Here is an 18816-nt window from a genome sequence, read left to right on the forward strand (position 1 = left end):
CAGGTTGTATCCAATAATGATTTAAATATAACATTGATTTATTATGATGGAAATGCTCACTAGAATACCCAGCCCAAAGCCGGAAATAGTCCCCAGCAAATCAAATATTTATTCCTACTCCTGAATAATCGCTAAAGATGTAGCCAGTCTCCAGGTGTTTTATGTGCATATTATATGTGGAAGAGTTTTGGTTTGTTGTTCATTCAAATGTGCTGAAATTGCAGTGTTTTTCAGTAGGTTGCAACCTAAATATTCCCCAAAGACAAGAGGTCAGCTTTAAAAAATGTTGTTTGACTGAATAGGTCAGTACCCCTTGCACTCTGCAGGGAAGATAGAGATATGTCGTCCTCACATGACCAAAGCATGTCCAGTGCATGCTGCTTGAGCTCTCAATGTGTGTGTGTGACAATGAATGAATAACTGGGCTTTCCAGGTTTCAACATGTTGGGACAGAGGAAGATTGCAACACACTAACATTGGAAAGTAACATACAACTTGTATGCATCAAACAGAAGGGTTGCATGCCAGTCAAATATGCCACTTAAAGAGGGGTTTTTTAAAAAGTTCATAACTAAAACAGTCTTCAACATTCATATTTAAAGAGTGTGTTGTATAGGTTTTTGTGTATGTAAATGGTCTGCAAAGGCTTAAGTTCCCTCCAGAGTGTTTTCTCTCCACACAACCCCCACCCTGCCTGAAACACCTCCTTTGGACCCCTTTGATTAATTTTGTAACAAAAAGACAGCACTATGTTACACTTGCGAGTCTATTGGCTAGTGCTCCAACACATTGTACGAGATAGGCTAAGGGGCGGGACATCTCTAAGCGGTTGGGCAATCACAAGAGAGACTGGGATCTGGATTCAGACAGAGGGTGAAAAGAGGTGCTGCAGCGCAGGCAGTATGAGAAAAATAAAGACCTTTTTGAACATTAAAGCATGGAGACATGTCACGGTAGAGGCACAAAATATAAATATGAGCACAAAGAGCCCCTTTAAATCTTTTTATTGGTCGAAGCAGAATCAAAGCGGTTAGAGTAGAGAAACAATGTCAAATGAAATGAATAATTTATTTAATTAGTTGGCAAAAGTGTTTGTAAGCTTAGTAGTTACGTACATACAAAAGGGTGTAAAGTAATTAAACAACTTGAATCCCTAAAATGCAGTAAAGCTACAAGAAAGACACTGCAAACTGTAATAAACTACTCCCAACACTAATTATTAAATATTACCACAATCAACATTGTGTTTGCTGCACATCCTCCTCGTTTCTACTGAACCAAAGTGTGTACTGTATGCTGTTGGCTTGCAATAGACAGAAAGTCTCAATCGATTATATGCACATCATTCAGATGGACAGGAAGTCTCTCCCTCCCTCTCTCTCTCTTCACTCTGGCCGGTTACAGTCATTGTGTTCAGCCTCTCCCACTCATCACTGCTGCAGTATCCCTGCTCTCACTCTCTGACCTTCCACAGGCACCATGCAGGCATTTGTTCCAAGGTAAGTTTCAGAAAGACATGAGTCATGCTGTTATATTCACGGATATTTATTTCAAAATCTTTATTTTCAGCCTGCCAAGAATACACAGTTCTGGCATGGCTCCTAGTCCTCATGTGTATCATCTTAATGTGTGGTAACTGTTCTCTGTATAGGCGCTGTGGGCCTGTTTGAACTGATGTAATGGGAGCTTGTAGTTTACTGTAGGGGCTGTAAATTAGTCCCACTCACGATAAGCTTTTTTTATGTACACAAGTAATTATTGGCTCAGGGATATTATTCTTAGCAACTATTTTAGCATATTAATTACTAACATTTTTAATCAAGTTTGCATAAGAGGAGCATTTGCCTAAACTTAACTCATCTGCTGTGGATCTGTTTGTGAGCTAGCTTATTGTGGGGTATTTTACTGAGTCATTTTGTGGGATCACCCTATATACTACAGTCCATTTGCTATGCTTTTCACATTGTACATTAGCTTGTGAGGCTGACCAGTTCGCTGACTCTCAGGCAGGATTCAGGGTGACTCCAGCACTGACAGATCAATAGCAGTAAAGCGTAGCAGAGCAGGGCGGTTAGCTCTCAGGGTAAAACATGAGCCTCTCCGCTGATGCTTGCTCAGCTCTTTCTGTGTGTCTGTTAAACCTCTTGCGGAAATCGAGCTGAGGTCTTGAGGACATGTTGAAAATGCATTTTCAGAGCCTCTTGCCTCCTTAATTTGATCTACTTCCTCTTGAATTAGATGTTGGGATGCTGCATAATGCGGGGGGAACCTATTAAGGAATGTAAGCCATCTGGGTGTTACACCAGCATAAGGCACTATTAAGGATACCCAGCAGGAGGTTAGAGGATTGTGGCTGCTGGGCATTTTGTTGCATTTGTTATAAGAAAGATGTACGTGGTATATTATAAATTGTTCACAGTTTTTAAAATGTTGTATTACGTTATATAAATTACCACACTAGGGCTGTATTACCAACTTAGCATAGTGGTCAGCTACCAAAAGAACATATATAAGACTTATACACGTACATATCAAGTTAAAACAGTGCTTTTATATACCTTCATTGTGTGGCTCTCATGGAGGAACTCCTATATATAAAATGCAATTTTTTTTTTTGATGATTTGCCCTGAACATAAATTGTAAACCATATTCTGTTCGTTGTATATATTTCTTTGACAGTGCCCCTTTTAAGTCCCATTATTTGAATTATATTAACAGTTGTTTTTTTTACCCACCCAGGTCGTACCTGACCCCGGTGAGGGATGAAGAAGCGGAGTCCCAGAGGAAAGCAAAGTCTCGTCATGCTAGACAGACCCGCAGGTCAACACAGGTAAAGAACACATGGCTGACAGAGGCTCAGGTTTTATTGGATTGTGTGTTTGACTGTTGACGGATGAAGCTGTATGACTGCTCTGCAGGGCGTGACTCTGACAGACCTTAAAGAGGCTCAGAAGACCATCGGCCTGTCTCCTGCAGAGAGACAGACGGAGGAAGGGATCTGTCTGAGGAAAGGCTCGACAGATGACAGGAGAGTCAGAATCAGCCCGACAGAATCCACAGGAACAGAGATCAGTCCAAAATGGAGCAAACTGGACGAGGTTAGTAAGAGGAATTTATGTAGAACTGAAGTGGTTTGTGACTTAAGAGGACGTTTCCGATTCATTTTTTCTCTTATACATTTACAGCAGGGAAACATTGAACCCAGGTTAGAGACCATCGCTGAGTCTCCGATGCCAAACCTTTCATACTCGTCTATTGCTGGATCCTGTGGCCTGCTTTACAGCAACACCTCATTCAGAGGTAAGTGTGTGTATGTTTGTGTGCGTTTGATTTGAATTGTCTTAATTTCCTTATTGTTTGGGATACCACAGACCCTACTGCTGTATAATCAGGAAATTTGCAAAAATCGTAAGAATAGTTTTCAAAAATAGTTAATAGTTATGTGTAATTTTGAGCGAAGAAAGAAGGGCTCCAACATTCAGGAAGAATTTTTCAATAAGTGTCATTGTTTGTCTTCAGCAGTGACTAATAGATGTGTATACTTACATGATATTTGCAGCGGGTGAGAGGATGTGGAGAGATGAAAATCAGAACCCTGTTGAAAATGCAGCAGAGATGATCTTTGCTGCAACGCTTCAACAGAAACGACATTTCTGTGACCGTTCAGAATACAACACTGCAGAGGTTTGTGAAAAAAAAACATGCCTATAAATCATAGAAAGAAAAAGACACTTGAGCACTCTGTTGCTGGCTATTGAATATTTTCTTGTCATTTTTCTTTAGTACCACTAGATGGAGCCAAAACATCTCCCTATGTTGTTATTCCATACCTATTTTAGAGTGAATATTTACAGTTCACTTAATACAAACTGCTCTTATACATAAAAATCCCTTAATATGTTTTATTTGGCTCATGACATACATTACATATCATCAAATGGTATTAAAAAAGGCATCTTCCATACTTCAGAGCTGAGAATTATTTCCCACAATCTTTTAGCGGTTTGATATTCATTAGCGCCATTGTTTCATATTCACATCCTGTCTCTCCTTCACCCAGAGCTAAGTAGCTTCAAAAGGACACCAAACTCTCTCTCTCTGATGCAATATTTTGAGATGCACTGCAATAGGAGCTGTGAAGCAAGTGTTCAGAGATTCTTTTAACTAGAAGCGCTGCTTAATATCTCACAGAAAGACAGTCCAGGAGGACCTACCACCCCCCTCCTCCTCTCTCTTAGTCGCTTTGCTTTCTCACATCACATGGCTGAGGTGTCTCAGCATACCATACCATATTGGGCCAACTGAGACGCACTCTGCTCAGTCTTAGCCTTGGATTCAGAGATTGACTTTCTTTTCTATTTCACCCTCTAAACTGATCCTCCACGTGAGGGCTGTGTGTGATCCACTTGAGCTACAGTGGGGATATTCTACTTATCTGTGTGTCTAAAAAAGAAGATACAGGCAACAGAAATGATAGGGGATGATAAGGATATAGATTAGCAAGGATATAGTTTGCCTGTGAGCTCCAGGTCAGCGATTCAGCTGTTCCTCCACGATGGAATCTGAAACAGATCTGTTAGTAACACGAGAGTCTCATAGCGTTACGGGGAGGACTATATCTGTCTGTGATAATCATACCGAGCAGCGAGGTTTCATAGCCAGCATGACAGGCTGCCCATCAGCACAGCCGACCTCTGCGTGACTCCTTGATGATCTGAGCAGATTTTCCACAGGGACTTCCAGCCACAGAGAGACAGACAGGTGTAGAGCGAAGAGGCTCTACTGCCTGCTAGATTCTTGGTGATCGTGGCGATTATGATAAGGGGGATTAACAGGATATAGAACTACCAAGATTATCTTTACAGCCAATTCTACTTTACAGTGACACTTTTATTTAGATTCTTGCTGGTAACTCCAAAACTCAAGATAACTCTGGTAGGAACTCTGGTGGAGTTTCCTGTATTCCTAAATTACACAAGTATAATATCCCAAAAGTCCTAAAACAAAGGGTGCAATCATACTGGGATTGACTCTAAATAAAAACGTACTAACAACACTGCCAGTGTAGTTCACTGCCACAAAGTCATATTGGCTACAGATGGTAGAACATATATTACAGATATACTGTATACAAGATGGTTATTGTGGCCAATTCAGTTTTTAAACAAACCATGCGTCACAAAAGCCCATGTGTCACATTGACACAACCCATAATAATGTAGGAACAAAAGCTGTACATCAACCTTTTCCAAAGAGCTTAGGAGGCAAGTAAGGGTACTTGAGGGTTAATTAGCACCTCTTTGTTAATGTCATGTGTGTGGATGGTTGTTCACATCCCATCATGGGAGTCCTTGTTTGATTAATCAGGTCTTTTTTCACCTTCTCTCTGTTTCCTATTCTCTCCATCTTTCTATATTCTCTCCTTCGGTGATTTTATCTTTCCATTTATCTTTTTGCCCTGAGCAATGAGGGAGTTAAGGAACAGAGAGATGATGCGTACCTCACTATAAAAGGAAGATAGCATGGGCAGGCCTGTGCATAAGACTATGGGAAGAAAATAAGAGGGTGTGGGGGGGGGGGGTAGTTTAAAGGAGCAGTCTGACATTTTGAAATATACGCTTGTAAGCTTTCTTGCCAAGCGTTACATAAGATGATCTGAACAACTTTTTCATTTTCTTGATAGTGAAAACGAAGTAACCGCTAGCTGCTGGTTTGCTGAGCTTAGCATAAACACTTGAAACTGAGTGGAAAAGGTAGCATAGCTCTGATTGAAAGGGAAGAATATCTTTCTTCCAGCAACTTTAAAGCTCACATTCATCATTTTAAATTTGCAGTGTGACCATTGAATGCTACCTTTGCACGATTTTCTGTTTCTACGCTAAAGTAACTTAAACTTCGCTAATCAGCTGCTGGCGGTAGCTTCAAACAGTATTTATTCTATAAAAATGAGAGAGGTATAGATATCCCCATCTAACTCTAATTAAGAAAGAGGATTATTTATTTTTACAAAACTGAATCTCCCCTTGGGGATTAATAAAGGTTCATTTTATTTTAGCTGAAAAACGATTTCCTTAATTAGATGAAGTCTTAAAAAAAAGCTACAACAAAGCCTTCATATCTTTACAAACTTAATTAGACCACAGGATGAAAGAATTATCATAACAGATGTAGGACAAAATCACCAATGACTTGTAAATACTACAGGGCTTAAATGTAATTTAAATGAAACACATTTTGGTAAGAGGAAATGTGCCACGAGTGCTTGGTGTTAACACTGCATAACAGTCATACTAACAGCTCCATCGCACCGCGGGGGTGTAAGGAGTTACTTGATACTTCACGGATGTTGATGTCTTCTCTGGTGATAGTGTGTGTGTGTGTGTGTGTGTGTGTGTGTGTGTGTGTGTGTGTTGACCTCCCTTTACACAGACTGCTGCAGCTTCCCCCTCCAACTCAGGCTTTGTGATCCACGTTCCCCCTTATCCCTGTCCACATCACTGGACAATTTTAGCCCTCAGTGACGAGTCCAGCCATTGCAGAGCTTCTGGCCGACTGCCAAAGCTGAAGAGGGTGGGAGTGGGGAGACTGGGAGGGCGACCAAGCAGTGAAAGGGGAAGGAGAGATAGAAAGCAAGGGAGGGAGATGGAGAGGGAGCGTGTGTATAACTTTGGGGAACATAGCAAGAAGCAGCAAAGGGAACAAACTTTTCTCTCTTGGCTGCTTCCTTTGGACTTTTTCACATTTCACCAAATACCTCTGTGTGGACGGAGCGGAGACTAGGGAGGATAATTTGTTTGCTTCACTGGTTAAAGAGTAATTTCCATGTTTGTGTAATCAACATAAGTTAATTTGCTTTGTTGATCTTTGCATTTTTATCTGATTATTGCTGCACTGAGCTTTGAGGAAGGCGTGCACACACACTTGAAAGCTTAGCTGCAGCTCTCTCCAGCTCATTTGAGTGTGAAGCTGGACTGAGACACACACACACACACTTATATACACACACCTGTTGTTGCTGAGGATTTCCCGGGAGCGCAGTCATGGTTATCTGCGTCACTGTTGCTTAAGGGAAGCGGTGCGTCTCTACAGCTGTTATCTGGTGGTGGCCTCGTCGGAGTGTTACAGTAGAAGTTGAGCCGCTGCTCCAGAGAAGAGGGGGGAGATGTCATCCTACTACCCCCGCACCAAGGACCTGACTCGCACCAGGAAGTCAGTGACAGAATCACCGCCGTCCTCACCGTCCGCTACAGACAAAAACTACAGAGTAAGACCAGAATCGTTTAATATGGAGAAACACAACTTTTCAAAATGTTAAATGTAATGATTTCACTAAATTAGACGGATATATGTGTGCTATTTATAATTTATTTAAGTGTATTTATTTAAATTGAGCTTCTTAACATCTTAAGTTATTTACCAACTATCAAGTGTAGTATGCTAATCAACATTGTTAAGAAATGTAAACACTGCACCATATTCTTCAATGGGTGTTAGTGATCGACACCTCAACTAAATAATGAATAACAAAGACATTTTAACATACAACAGCAAAAATCTCTGGGTAAAACATAAACATTTTAAATAATTGCAGATTAAATAAAAAAAGTTTAGGTATTTGCAATAATTTATGAATGGTTTGTCATTTTTCCAAGCTAAATACTCTATTTTAAGGGAAAGCGATGACTGCTCACCTAGCAGATTATTGATAACAATTGAAAATCATTCAAAAAGTTGTTGGTTGCAGTCCTTAGAAAGTATTTGTGTTTGGACATGTGCAGTGGTTACCATGTTCAAAACTGAATTTTCTACATGATGTGCATTTGCATGAATAATCCGCCACTCCCATTTCACTAAATTAGTTTATTACAACGAGGAAATACTCGTGAACAACTCATGATCTCAGAGTGTTTGATGACTCCTGTAAGAAAGGCGAGTATTTGATCTGAGAGTCTGAGCACATTTTCTGGGAGAGACTTTTGGATTGAAACGTTCCTTCTGTAATTTCCTGTTATTTTTTCTACGGCTTAAGTGGCTTATTCTCCTGGGCGTTGTTTGGATCTTATGTTTATGTCAGTGCGGCGGACTGAGCTCTACTCTGTGCAACAGCCACATTTAAAGAGACAGAAAGAAACACAGAAATATGAAACAAAGTGTATCTGTCTTTTAGAGATGCACACATTAGCTCATCTAATGTTATGTAACACTACAGACGCTCTCCACGATAATGCCAGTGTTTTCTGATGTAGTTTTTTAGACTGTCAGTTTCTCTGTGCTGTATCCATGGTGAAACTCAAGCGTTCATTTTCCATGATGTCAGACAAATCTGAATTGGTATGACTTTTCATGGGAGAGAAAAAGCGAAACAAAAGTGTGTGTGTGTGTGTGGGGGGGGGGGGGGGCACACATGTCATCAGGCACACATTTTTAACCATTGGATGACGCTCATCATCTGGCAGTTGTTCAAAGTGGTGGAAAGTAACCAAATACATTCACCCATGTACAGTACTTCAGTATAATTGTACTTATTGTACCTGAGTACTTCCTTTTATGCTGCTTTATACTTGCACTCTACTACATTTAAGAGGAACTTCACATTTGTTACTGCACTTAACGTATCCATCAGTTTAATTACTTTCACATTATCCTTTACAACAATTCAGATAACAAAACAGGTACAAAAGCAAGGGTTAGAAAACAAATATATGATTTTTTGTGGCAGGATTTGGGTTTTTCTTCTTAATCATTCTAAGATTTACCTTGTGAAGCTGTGGAGTGGGCCTGAACCCGTGTTTCGGAAACACTGAACTAAACTAACTGTGTTTAAACTAGTTAAAACTAGCTTCATCTCCCAAATATTACCAAGTCGTTCTTTTGGAAGAATTAATACATTGATTTATTTGGATATTGTTATTACATTTCCTACTTTTTTTATTATTCTACATACTCTACAGGACTGACTAGTAATTGAGTAATTTTTATATTGTGGGAATCCAAGTACTACCAACACTGTGTGTGAAGCATTTTGAGTGAGTACTATTGAATAGAAAACAAGGCTAAGATAAAGGTAACTGTAATGGAGTACCATAGAAGGAGTGTTGGCTGAAGTAATAAAGGTGAAAGAATGTGGAAGACACATCTTTTACATGTGTGGTGTTTCAGTGGTACCCCCTACCACCAAGAGTGTGTGTGTGTGTGTGTGTGTGTGTGTGTGTGTGTGTGTGTGTGTGTGTGTGTGTGTGTGTGTGTGTGTGTGTGTGTGTGTGTGTGTGTGTGTGGCTCAGACTTTCCTACTGCAAAATCTGAAGCAATGATGCTGTGACAGAACGAGGGGAAGCGTCCCCTAATGATGATTTTATTGGCTCCTGCAAGCAGCTGTTAACAATATGGTTTATATACTGTAGCAGTGAGCCCAGGCAGGGGGCCTGCATGTATGTAGCTCCGACTTCCCTCCCGGGGTGAATGCTGTTGGTCCTGGCAAAACATAAAACTGGAGGCAGTGGTGTTTACAGAGCGCCTGTGGTTCCAACATGCACCCGTTTGTGTGCTGTTTCCATCAGCCTGACACCCTGTTGTTTTTCTCCCCCCCCCCCCGGTTGATTGTCTCTGTTGATGTGCTCTGCCACACACAGTCTGCTGAGCTACATGTGCCACTTCTGACTCCCTCTGTTTCTCCTAACAAGGGAATCACATCTGTGCAGCTTTTATCAGAAATAGAAAAGCAGCTATGATTCAGTTTCTGGCTTTGGTTAAATTTGGGCATAAAGTTTCAAGATTCAGACAGCAGCATGTATTACTGTAAGTATTACTCTTCCTCTAAGAATCAGGTCCTGTAAATCCCATCGGGCTTGCTTAAGATGTAAGTGGAATTAAGTTTTTAAAAATCTAATTTCACCGATTCGCTAATCCTCTAGTGTGAAATAGGTTTGCGTACAGGAACTCCTAATCTCCAAAGACAGTTTGGTGAAGGTCTGTGTAACAGTTCACATCCCTAAAAGAAGACTTCATGATGATTTATAAACCCGGGGGACTAATCGACCGTGTTGATTAATGAATGTACACCAAATCTGATCGGGGTGTCCTCGGAGCCTTGCATAAAGACACTGAAGTGAGACAGAGCTCTTTATGGCTCCATCCTTGGCCCTTTTTCATCTCAGGTCACAGAGGTCTTTTTTTTCCTGGATAGCTCTGCATAAGCGCATGACCACATAAGGACAGGCAGCACTGGTTGAGTTATGTAAACACTTGCTGAGGAATAGCTCCTTTGACGCAGCATGAAATATCCCCCAACTCTGTAAATGTGAGCGCGGTAGTAACTGTGCACTGTGTTCCTTTGGACATGAATTATTCTCCCATAAAGCATAAGCTTTTAATGCAGTCTGCATCTGCTTCTTGTTTCCAACCGGACCCCCACGCAAGACTTTTATTGCTGTTTTATTTTAATCAGAGGTGTTTAAAGCCTTCTTTCCCTGGCCAGCAGCAACTCCAAATCTTAAAAGTAACGTTTATGAGACCGCCTGAAATACTGTCAAGACATCATGGCCCAGTCTGGACTTATATTACGACCTCCCTCTGTCTGTCTTTCCTGTCTCTGACTGATAGTAAACATTGTCATTCATGGTCCTCTCATGTGCCACGTTTATCAGCTAATGGCAGTGAGTTGTCTATTTGTTCAGTGCAGAATCAAACCTGGCTGAAGGGTTGAAAATGTGAATTATGAGATTGGAAACCCTGTGTACACAGCGTTGTGCATGAGCACAGGCAGGCAGTAGACATAAATTACGTCTACCACAAATTAATGATATGCACAACTTGGAGGTATTATAGATTCTGGAAATTAACCTGAGGGAAATTCAGCAACAACAAAAACACACAAGCCCTCTGATTGTAGCACAATACCAGGATTCCTGGGTGAAGTGGAAACAAATTCAGTATGTGAATTACAAAAAGCAACTTGGCAGTCATAGACTGGACTAGTCATAGCAAAGGCCTGCCAGGACAGCCTGCTATCAGTCTGCTGTCTGAGGTCAGGCATCGACCCATCACACACGGGATACTTAGCTCCTGATGTCATGATGTCATCTTTATGCTGCAGGCTTTTGCGTGGCAGCAGCCTGCTCTAAAAGATTAACCGGGCTCACCGGGGGGGGTTTGACCCACGTGAACCCTGTCAGTGCAGTGTTTAAGTGAATTATATCTCCCTCCTGCACGCATTTCTTCCCCGTAGGACTTCAGGTCTCTGAACATGCTGTGATAATTCACTTGGAAGTTTTGTTTTTGTTCTCTGTGGTCTCAAAAGGGAAAATATAGCATTGCCAAGCCTCTGTTTGGTCTTATCATAATATACAAATCTGTATCAAACCATGACAGACCTTTTTTTTTTCACTGTGTTGCTTTCATGCTGAGCTGCTGATGGAATCAAACTAACATGTTTTTGTTTTGTTTTTCAGCATGAACGACTGTCACGGTAAGAATTTGGCATTGTCTTTGACTCTCCTGTAATATGAAACTGTATTTCCTGAGAACATTTTGAAACAAGTGCCCTATATAAAGTGGCAGTGTGGACTGATTGTGTTACTTTTAGATACGACTCCAGTGGGGAGAGTGTAACAGACAAACCATTGGGCCGAACCAGCTCTTACACTCGGAGAGAGACGAGGCTGGCAGCTCTGAACAGACAGGAACAAGACTCTTCTACCAAAGACTATAAGAAGGTAAAGTCCTACCTAGGTTCAAACAAGCACAATCTTTCTTGAATATGGTGCAGAAAGCTGTTGGATCACCAGGTAGATTTGTCTATTTTATTAACATTCCAATATAAAGGCAAGCATCTTGACTACAACAATTGTTGACAGTATCAGATGTTTGAAATCCTGAAAAGTGGTATAGGACATTTTAAAATAAGATGTTTTTTGTCACAGTAAGGTCGCCTTTTTTTTAGTCTCTTGTATATTGGATTATACATTGTTCTTTTTCTCACACATAAGTAAATGTAGGGATAATATTGGCAGGTTTTGAATACGTTTAAGACATTTATAGTGACTGGTTTCACAATTACTCTACTTGTTCAATAAACATAAACACACGGCTCAGTAACTGAATCACAAACACATTAAGTAAAATATGTCAATTTACTAATTGAGATTAACAAGATGCAAAGCTTACTTCTGCACCATTTTGATTCTGAAAAGAACTTCAGAGGGACACAACTCTGAGGAGCTTCAAAAGAGACATCAGTGTAGTAGACTCTACTACACACATGAGCAAGCTAACAAGGCTAACACGTTAGCACTGATTCTTGCGTTTAATGCAGAGTGATGGCAATCCAGCCTTGCGGGTTAGCTAGCTTACTTTCGATGTTCTATATGTGACATTTAGAGCATGAATATAGCAGCCAACAACATACCGTACATGTAAATATAGTAAGGCAATGTTTACCTTACCTGTTTTCCAGAAAAACAAGTCGTCCGTGTTTTGTTTCCATTGTTGGTCCTGTGTGTGGCTAGTTTTGCACAGGGCACAAACTGTAGGCTATCGGTTACAAATGACAACTGCGGTTCCGATGGTTAATGAACTATTCCATGCTTTATATGGTTCTGACCCACGGAAAAACGTAACGGTTAATAATATTGATACGCTCTGTTCAGAAGCAGAAGGACTAAAAAGTGTCATCGTGAATTATGAAATAAAAACATATGCATAAGTTACAAGAAAGTACAAACAATTCTAATAAGACTTACATTTCTAAAAGGTATCGCTTTCGTTTGATTTAACATATTCATTCATAAACAACACACTTTGTTTATTACACTTTTTTATACGTTATGTTTAGGCTACTTGATAACATTTCCTTGTTACATGAACTAATGTGTTATTTAATTGTTTGATTTTGAGAGCATTGAAAGACCATCATTCTCTGAACAAAGCTTTTCCTTAATCTTCATTTTGTCTACTTCCAGATGTATGCAGATGCACTGCATGAGAATGATAAACTCAAGTCCAGGTTGCAGGACAGCAAACAGGAACTGGTGAAGATACGCTCCCAGCTGGAGAAAGTCACTCAGGTAAAGAAAAACCTGGAAAAAAACTGTCAATTCTTTCAATGTTTCACCCTTATCCTTTTCCCCAGATGTGTGGATGACAAAGGGTTGATTAGTTAGTGTAATCATGATCAAAAGAAATTCTCCCACTTCTTCAAATATAACAGCACCATTTTTACTTTTAGAGGCAAGACAGAATATCAGAGCGATCTACAGCAGTCGAATCTGAGAAAAGGGTAAGTGCTTGTCAACCTTTTGGCATTTTGTTTTTTCTATTAGATCATACCCTTGCAGTATGAAGATGGATGACCATATGCTTTCTGTGCTATGTTCCCTCTAAGTTTCCTGACTACTTCAGACCCTAGTAACATTGTGTTTCACTTTTCATATTTACTTCAGTTGTTTCTATTCTATTTACAGGAAAAACAAGCTCTTGAGAAAAAAGTCTCAAACATGGAGGATGAGATAAAGGTCAGTGCATGTGAAAATCAATTGTGCCTTGAGTTTAAACTACATATTTTGTCTCTTGTGTGTGATTTAACTCAGATGTTTTTTTTTCCCTCCAACACCATAATAACACTAACAGTGCTTGAAAGAACACATTCAGCCAAGCCCCTCTTACCCATGCTAAATCAAGCACGCCTAAAGTGTTCAGAGCAAAACAGACACATATTAGCACACTCCAGGGTTGGTGTTAGCCAGGTGGGATTGAAGTCAAGGAGAGGGAAGGTTAATGCTTCAGGCTCATTACCCACAGTGTTCTGCTAGGCCACTTCCTGCCAGGCTGAGGAGGAGTCTGGGCTGCTGCTCCTCTGCTCCACTTATCCCACTGTTGGGGTGAACATTGTGACCTAGTTCCAGTTGAATACCAAAACCCCGTCCAAGAGCAAAAGACCTGCTTTTGTGAGGAATTCCTGCACGGCACTGTGTGGACCCTGCTTCACAAAGAAATACAGGGCAGATTTCAGGCCTGGGTAGCCGCGGTTTGTGTCTTATTTGTCACATGCAACGCTATTCGATTATAATGTCATTGTAATGGCAAATTACAGCAACATTATTATACTCCTCATTAGAGATAAAATGCCAGCACCAGTCTGAGAACGTATACTATGCAGACAGTGACAGGGACAGTATAAATAGGACACATACATCAGGGTGGTTGTCAGCAGCAAATATTTGACCCCCGTGTTGTCGTGGTTCCCTTAGCAGGACGCCCCAATGCGGTTCCGCTGTGGGTACCAGCCCTGAGAGCAGGGTGTCTCAGGGGGAGGGGGATGGTGAGTGGTTGCTAAAATGCAGGAGAGTGATTGTCACCTGCCTGTCACCTTCACATTATTATGCTCTGTCAGAGAGTCAGGCATGTTTACACGTGTGCAATCACATATACGTCACATGATAAGCTCAGATATACTTTAGAATGTAATGCCACTCACTCACAAAGTCACTTGAAAAGGAAAAATAGCAGCAACACTAAACACCTTTAGATGCAACAATATCAGCGTTGTTTTCTAGTAGGAGCTGTTAACACTTACACTATTGTGGGAGAGTGTTACATGTATTGCTGCTGCTATTTTGCGTGTAATTTAAGAGAATGACTGTTGTGACTCTGCAGGAGACAGAAGCTATAACACTCCCTCCCTATAGATGGCACACATGAGCTTCATCTCCGGTAGAAAGCGACAGTTGAATAATTACTATTTACTTGGGTCATTTCAGGTGCTTTACATCTATAGCAATGTGTGTATTTCATTTCCCTTTTGTAATAGTATCCATATCTTCGTGTCCGCTTTGCAGGGTTTCACATTTCAGCCTCTGAAACGTAATTAATAGCAACTCTGTTGAATTATCTACAGGACGTGAGAGTTTGCTCAGATCTAATTTAATATCAGAGAGCTCAATAGAGTGTGATAAAGGATACTAGTCATTATGCATTCTTGCCTCTCTCTGTCTTTCTCTTCTCTTTCGCCAAGGGCACCTTTTACAGTTTACTGTTCTTGTATTACTGTAGTTGTTATCACATTAATAGGAGCCTGCTCTCCATGATCTTTCCAGATTAATTAAATGTTGAATGAATGAAAAAAGGATTGAAAATTGCTTTAATACATTATGTTTTGGTTTTGTAAGAAGCAGCTGGATATCATCGTAAACTTAATCATGGGTCATTTACATGTCAACACAATTGTGTTTGGGTAGTAGGAAACTTTACAAGAGCCCAGTGTGTGTGTGTGTGTGTGTGTGTGTGTGTGTGTGTGTGTGTGTGTGTGTGTGTGTGTGTGTCTGAGTGTGAGAGTGTGTGGTTGTGTGGTTTGCCCTCAGGAATTGCGTCAAACCACAGATGTTTCTTTTAAACCACATTGAGGTTCACCTCAAAAACTAGGCTGAGTAGAGAAGACGGGGGAATACATCGTTTTTTCCCCCTTGACGTGTAACCAGGCTCTTACGAAAGCTTGAAATAGTAGAATTTTAGGTTATGGAAATTGTATTGAATTTGTATTCCCTCTCCTTTGCAAAGCTATGCATATCATAACACTTCAGCATCTCACCAGCCCAGGTTTGATGAGGTCAAACCCAAAGGAGAACTGCCTTCATATTTTCCTTTTGCTTCTTGCAACGTTTGCTTTTACTACTCAATATCTCCCTGTTGTGTATATATATACGTTTTTCTGAGGAGTCCCTCAGCTCTGTATTTCTTTTCCCCTGTCTGGGTGAGTGTGTGGGCGCATGCCTGTATGAGTGGATCTGTCTCTGTGTGAGTCTTTCTCTTTGCACACGGCCTGGCTTCCTGCATGCTTTCTCTGTCAGCCCCTCTGTATCTCTCTCCTCCTCTGTGCAGGCTTTCCCTCCTCTGGCTCAGGCCCAGACCTTGCGAAGGGTGAACGAGTGTCTCCTGGTTGAGAATAAAGCAATGCTGCGCGTCCTCACCCGCCTCTCTGAAACGGCCTCCATGCCGGAGACAGAGGACCTCTGATCCCCTGACATCATCTGTCCTCCTTTCACCCCCTCCTCTCCCCTTCTCAGCCACATAACGTCTACATTCCCCTCTCCTTCTGGTGCCTCTACAGCCCTTCTCGTCCTCTGCTGTGTTCCTCTTCAGGCAGGTCCTGCACCCCCCTCCCCGATGCTCACTCTCCCCGACAATGCATCTCCCTCTGCTCTCTTTTCACACAATCTGCTTTATGGCTATCAGAGGGTAACCTTTCTGCCCCCTTCCCCCAAAACCTGTCTCACTTTGAATTGTATTTTTAGCTACATCCATGTTTCATGGGGCTTCACATGACATGAAAATTGCATTAGGAGTTTTTTTTCTCTTTGGTAATCATCTCAATTAGACATCAACAGCAGCCGTCTGCAACATAAAGTAAACACGTTTTTTAGCGGTTATTGATCTTGCAGTCAAATGTAATGTGGGTCCTGTGTAATGTTCTGTGTAATCAATGCAAAGTTATTTGCGAGGGAAATAGTCATTCCTAGTCAATCTACCAAAGGAAATGAAATGTGTGAGATCATTACTTTCCAAATGAGCAAGGCCTGTACCACTGGGGGAAACACTGGGTGTGTCTTGCTTTGTTTAGCCAGAAATGTTCAACTATTCCTAAAGAGCGAGGCATTACTATAATGACAGGAATAATATGGGATTTTATTTTGTAATCAGAATGACTACAAGCTGAACATATTGATGTACAGTAGGGCCTTCTCATTCACCATTGTTTGGCAATGTGTCACAGCTTAAGAGCAGAGGTTTATTGTTTGTCTCTTGTAGAGGGGAAATACTTTGGCAAAGAGGTTGGATATTTTTAGTCATTGCTCCTCATGAGGGACATGACCTACTTTTGGGGAAATTGACCCTCTCTCAGTTTCTCTCTGTGACTTTGTTCTCTTTCACTTTTCACATGCAGACCATATTGACAAAGTCACTCCTAACTTGCATGATGACTCCAAAGCATGTCCTCAAGACAACTGTGGTGGTTGATTATCATTGAAGATATTTTATCGTTACAGTTGATAGACCCGGTAATTTTTGCCACCTGAAGCTCTAAATGAGAAACCATCAACAAACCATTTCACAAATATGAATATGTGATCATTATATTATGTTCTAATATAATTTCCTGTTCTCTGCTGTCCCAGATGTTAACAGAGCTCAAGTCAGACAACCAGAGGCTGAAGGACGAGAACGGGGCTCTGATTCGAGTCATCAGCAAACTGTCCAAATAAAAAGATGTCTGAAGCTCCTGTTCTCCATCTGTGGACGCACCCACCCTGATATGGCAGTTTAATTACCCATACAAGTTGTGACTCCTCTGCTTTGCAGAAATAAATTCCTGTTGGGACTTGTGAAGATCCAAAGAGAAGTTTTATGGAGTTTCAGTCAATTTTCACCGTGACGCTGGAGTTGCAACAAAGTGTACATGATGAGTTCACAGTATTTAAATAGGGACCATATAACACAAATCCAGGGGTTTGCGTGAAAGTTCTGTTTCAATATATACCCACACATCACACTGAAACATCACGTTACTTGGTGCACTACAGAAAGGTTTTTTAATATTGTCTTAATTGTGATTGAAGATAGAGGAAACCAAGGCCCCCATATGCCACTTTCCCATGGACATAGACTGTATTTAAAAAATCGTTATAATTTAAATCAGATAAATGACCACTTGTTAAATGAGGCCTAGCCAAGCAACAAAAAGGTGCTCCAGTTCCAGAAGCAAAAGCTAGATATTAATATGAATTCAACAAGGAAACTGTATAAGGATAAATTGACACCAGCACAGGAGTGTTGTTAGATTGTTCTTCTAATGACGATAAGATGTTGGCTCCAGTCTAAGAATGTACTGAAAATTAAATGATAAGGCTCGTGGCGTACACTTTTTAATGGTATACAAAAATAATCAGTTTGAACTAATTTACTCTAAGATAAAGATATAATGATTTGCTTTGTGTTTGCCATGATTGTCAACTCTCTCATGTTTGCCACTCAGCAGTGCCTGCTTACAATACCTCCCGATGCCATTAGAGTTTTATAAAGTCCTGTCGACTTGAAACTATTGCAAACTAGTAAGAAACATTATTATTTTGAACATGACATAATTGTTCACCTTATAATGTTCCCTGTGTTAGCCCTGCCATGCAGATTACTTGGTACAGTTCAATACACTTTTTACAGAGTGGACAGTGCGTGGGCATCACTAGCAACACTGCTGTATCCTCCAGCTAGTTTCAGTTTCCGTGATAACATAATTCAGTTTGTGCCAGATTCTCTTTGTCAGTTTCAGTCGCCATTCTTCAATTTGTGTATAAAGGATTCAGCTTCAAGCAGCAGAATGGCTTCACAGATGAGACAGTGTATGTGTGTGTGTGTGTGTGTGTGTGTGTGTGTGTGTGTGTGTGTGTGTGTGTGTGTGAAAACAAATGTCCTATATGTTGTGTGATAGAGATATATTTATTTATTTATGCATTTAATAGTTTCATATTCAATCATCTTTTTTTTTAGGAATACATCTATAATTTTGACTTCCTGGCCATCTTTTTGTTAGTTGATGAAAAAGCAAACGGCAAAAATCTTCCACTTGTAAATCACTGCTGAGATTCTAGCGCTCATAATACTGTGTGATCAAAACTAAATAAATATTAAGCACAATCCAACGTTTTTTTGGTCCAGATTACAATCATCCCCTGTCTTGTGTTGATATTGAGATAAAAATGACATTATTAATTGCAGAGTACATTGACTTGCCAGTTTATTTGGTGCAGCTGGCTACATCTTATGCAGTA

At 40.6% G+C, this 18816-nt stretch overlaps 2 protein-coding genes across 7 annotated transcripts; both read left to right on the top strand.

The window, feature by feature from the left end:
• Positions 1-1479: 1479 nt before the first annotated feature.
• LOC134874675 (protein phosphatase 1 regulatory subunit 12A-like) lies at positions 1480-3793 on the top strand. The gene is made up of 6 exons (XM_063898830.1): positions 1480-1499; positions 2741-2831; positions 2920-3099; positions 3187-3301; positions 3561-3685; positions 3785-3793. The coding sequence occupies exons 1-6, from the start codon at positions 1480-1482 to the stop codon at positions 3791-3793; spliced, it is 540 nt and encodes a 179-aa protein (XP_063754900.1).
• A 2847-nt stretch (positions 3794-6640) lies between these two features.
• Positions 6641-18682, top strand: LOC134870254 (protein phosphatase 1 regulatory subunit 12B-like). 6 transcript variants are annotated; one of them, XM_063892693.1, is made up of 8 exons: positions 6641-7265; positions 11449-11465; positions 11583-11712; positions 12958-13062; positions 13224-13274; positions 13459-13509; positions 14245-14315; positions 17167-18682. In XM_063892693.1, the coding sequence occupies exons 1-7, from the start codon at positions 7164-7166 to the stop codon at positions 14284-14286; spliced, it is 498 nt and encodes a 165-aa protein (XP_063748763.1). In that variant the 5' UTR covers positions 6641-7163; the 3' UTR covers positions 14287-14315; positions 17167-18682. The 6 variants fall into 6 exon arrangements, with proteins under 6 accessions (XP_063748763.1, XP_063748848.1, XP_063748448.1 ...); XM_063892778.1 differs by having other exon boundaries at positions 14248-14315; XM_063892378.1 differs by lacking the exon at positions 14245-14315 and adding an exon at positions 15872-16132.
• The last annotated feature ends 134 nt before the right edge of the window (positions 18683-18816 follow it).

This window comes from Eleginops maclovinus, chromosome 1 (genome assembly GCF_036324505.1).
Source record: "Eleginops maclovinus isolate JMC-PN-2008 ecotype Puerto Natales chromosome 1, JC_Emac_rtc_rv5, whole genome shotgun sequence".
NCBI classification, from domain to species: domain Eukaryota; kingdom Metazoa; phylum Chordata; class Actinopteri; order Perciformes; family Eleginopidae; genus Eleginops; species Eleginops maclovinus.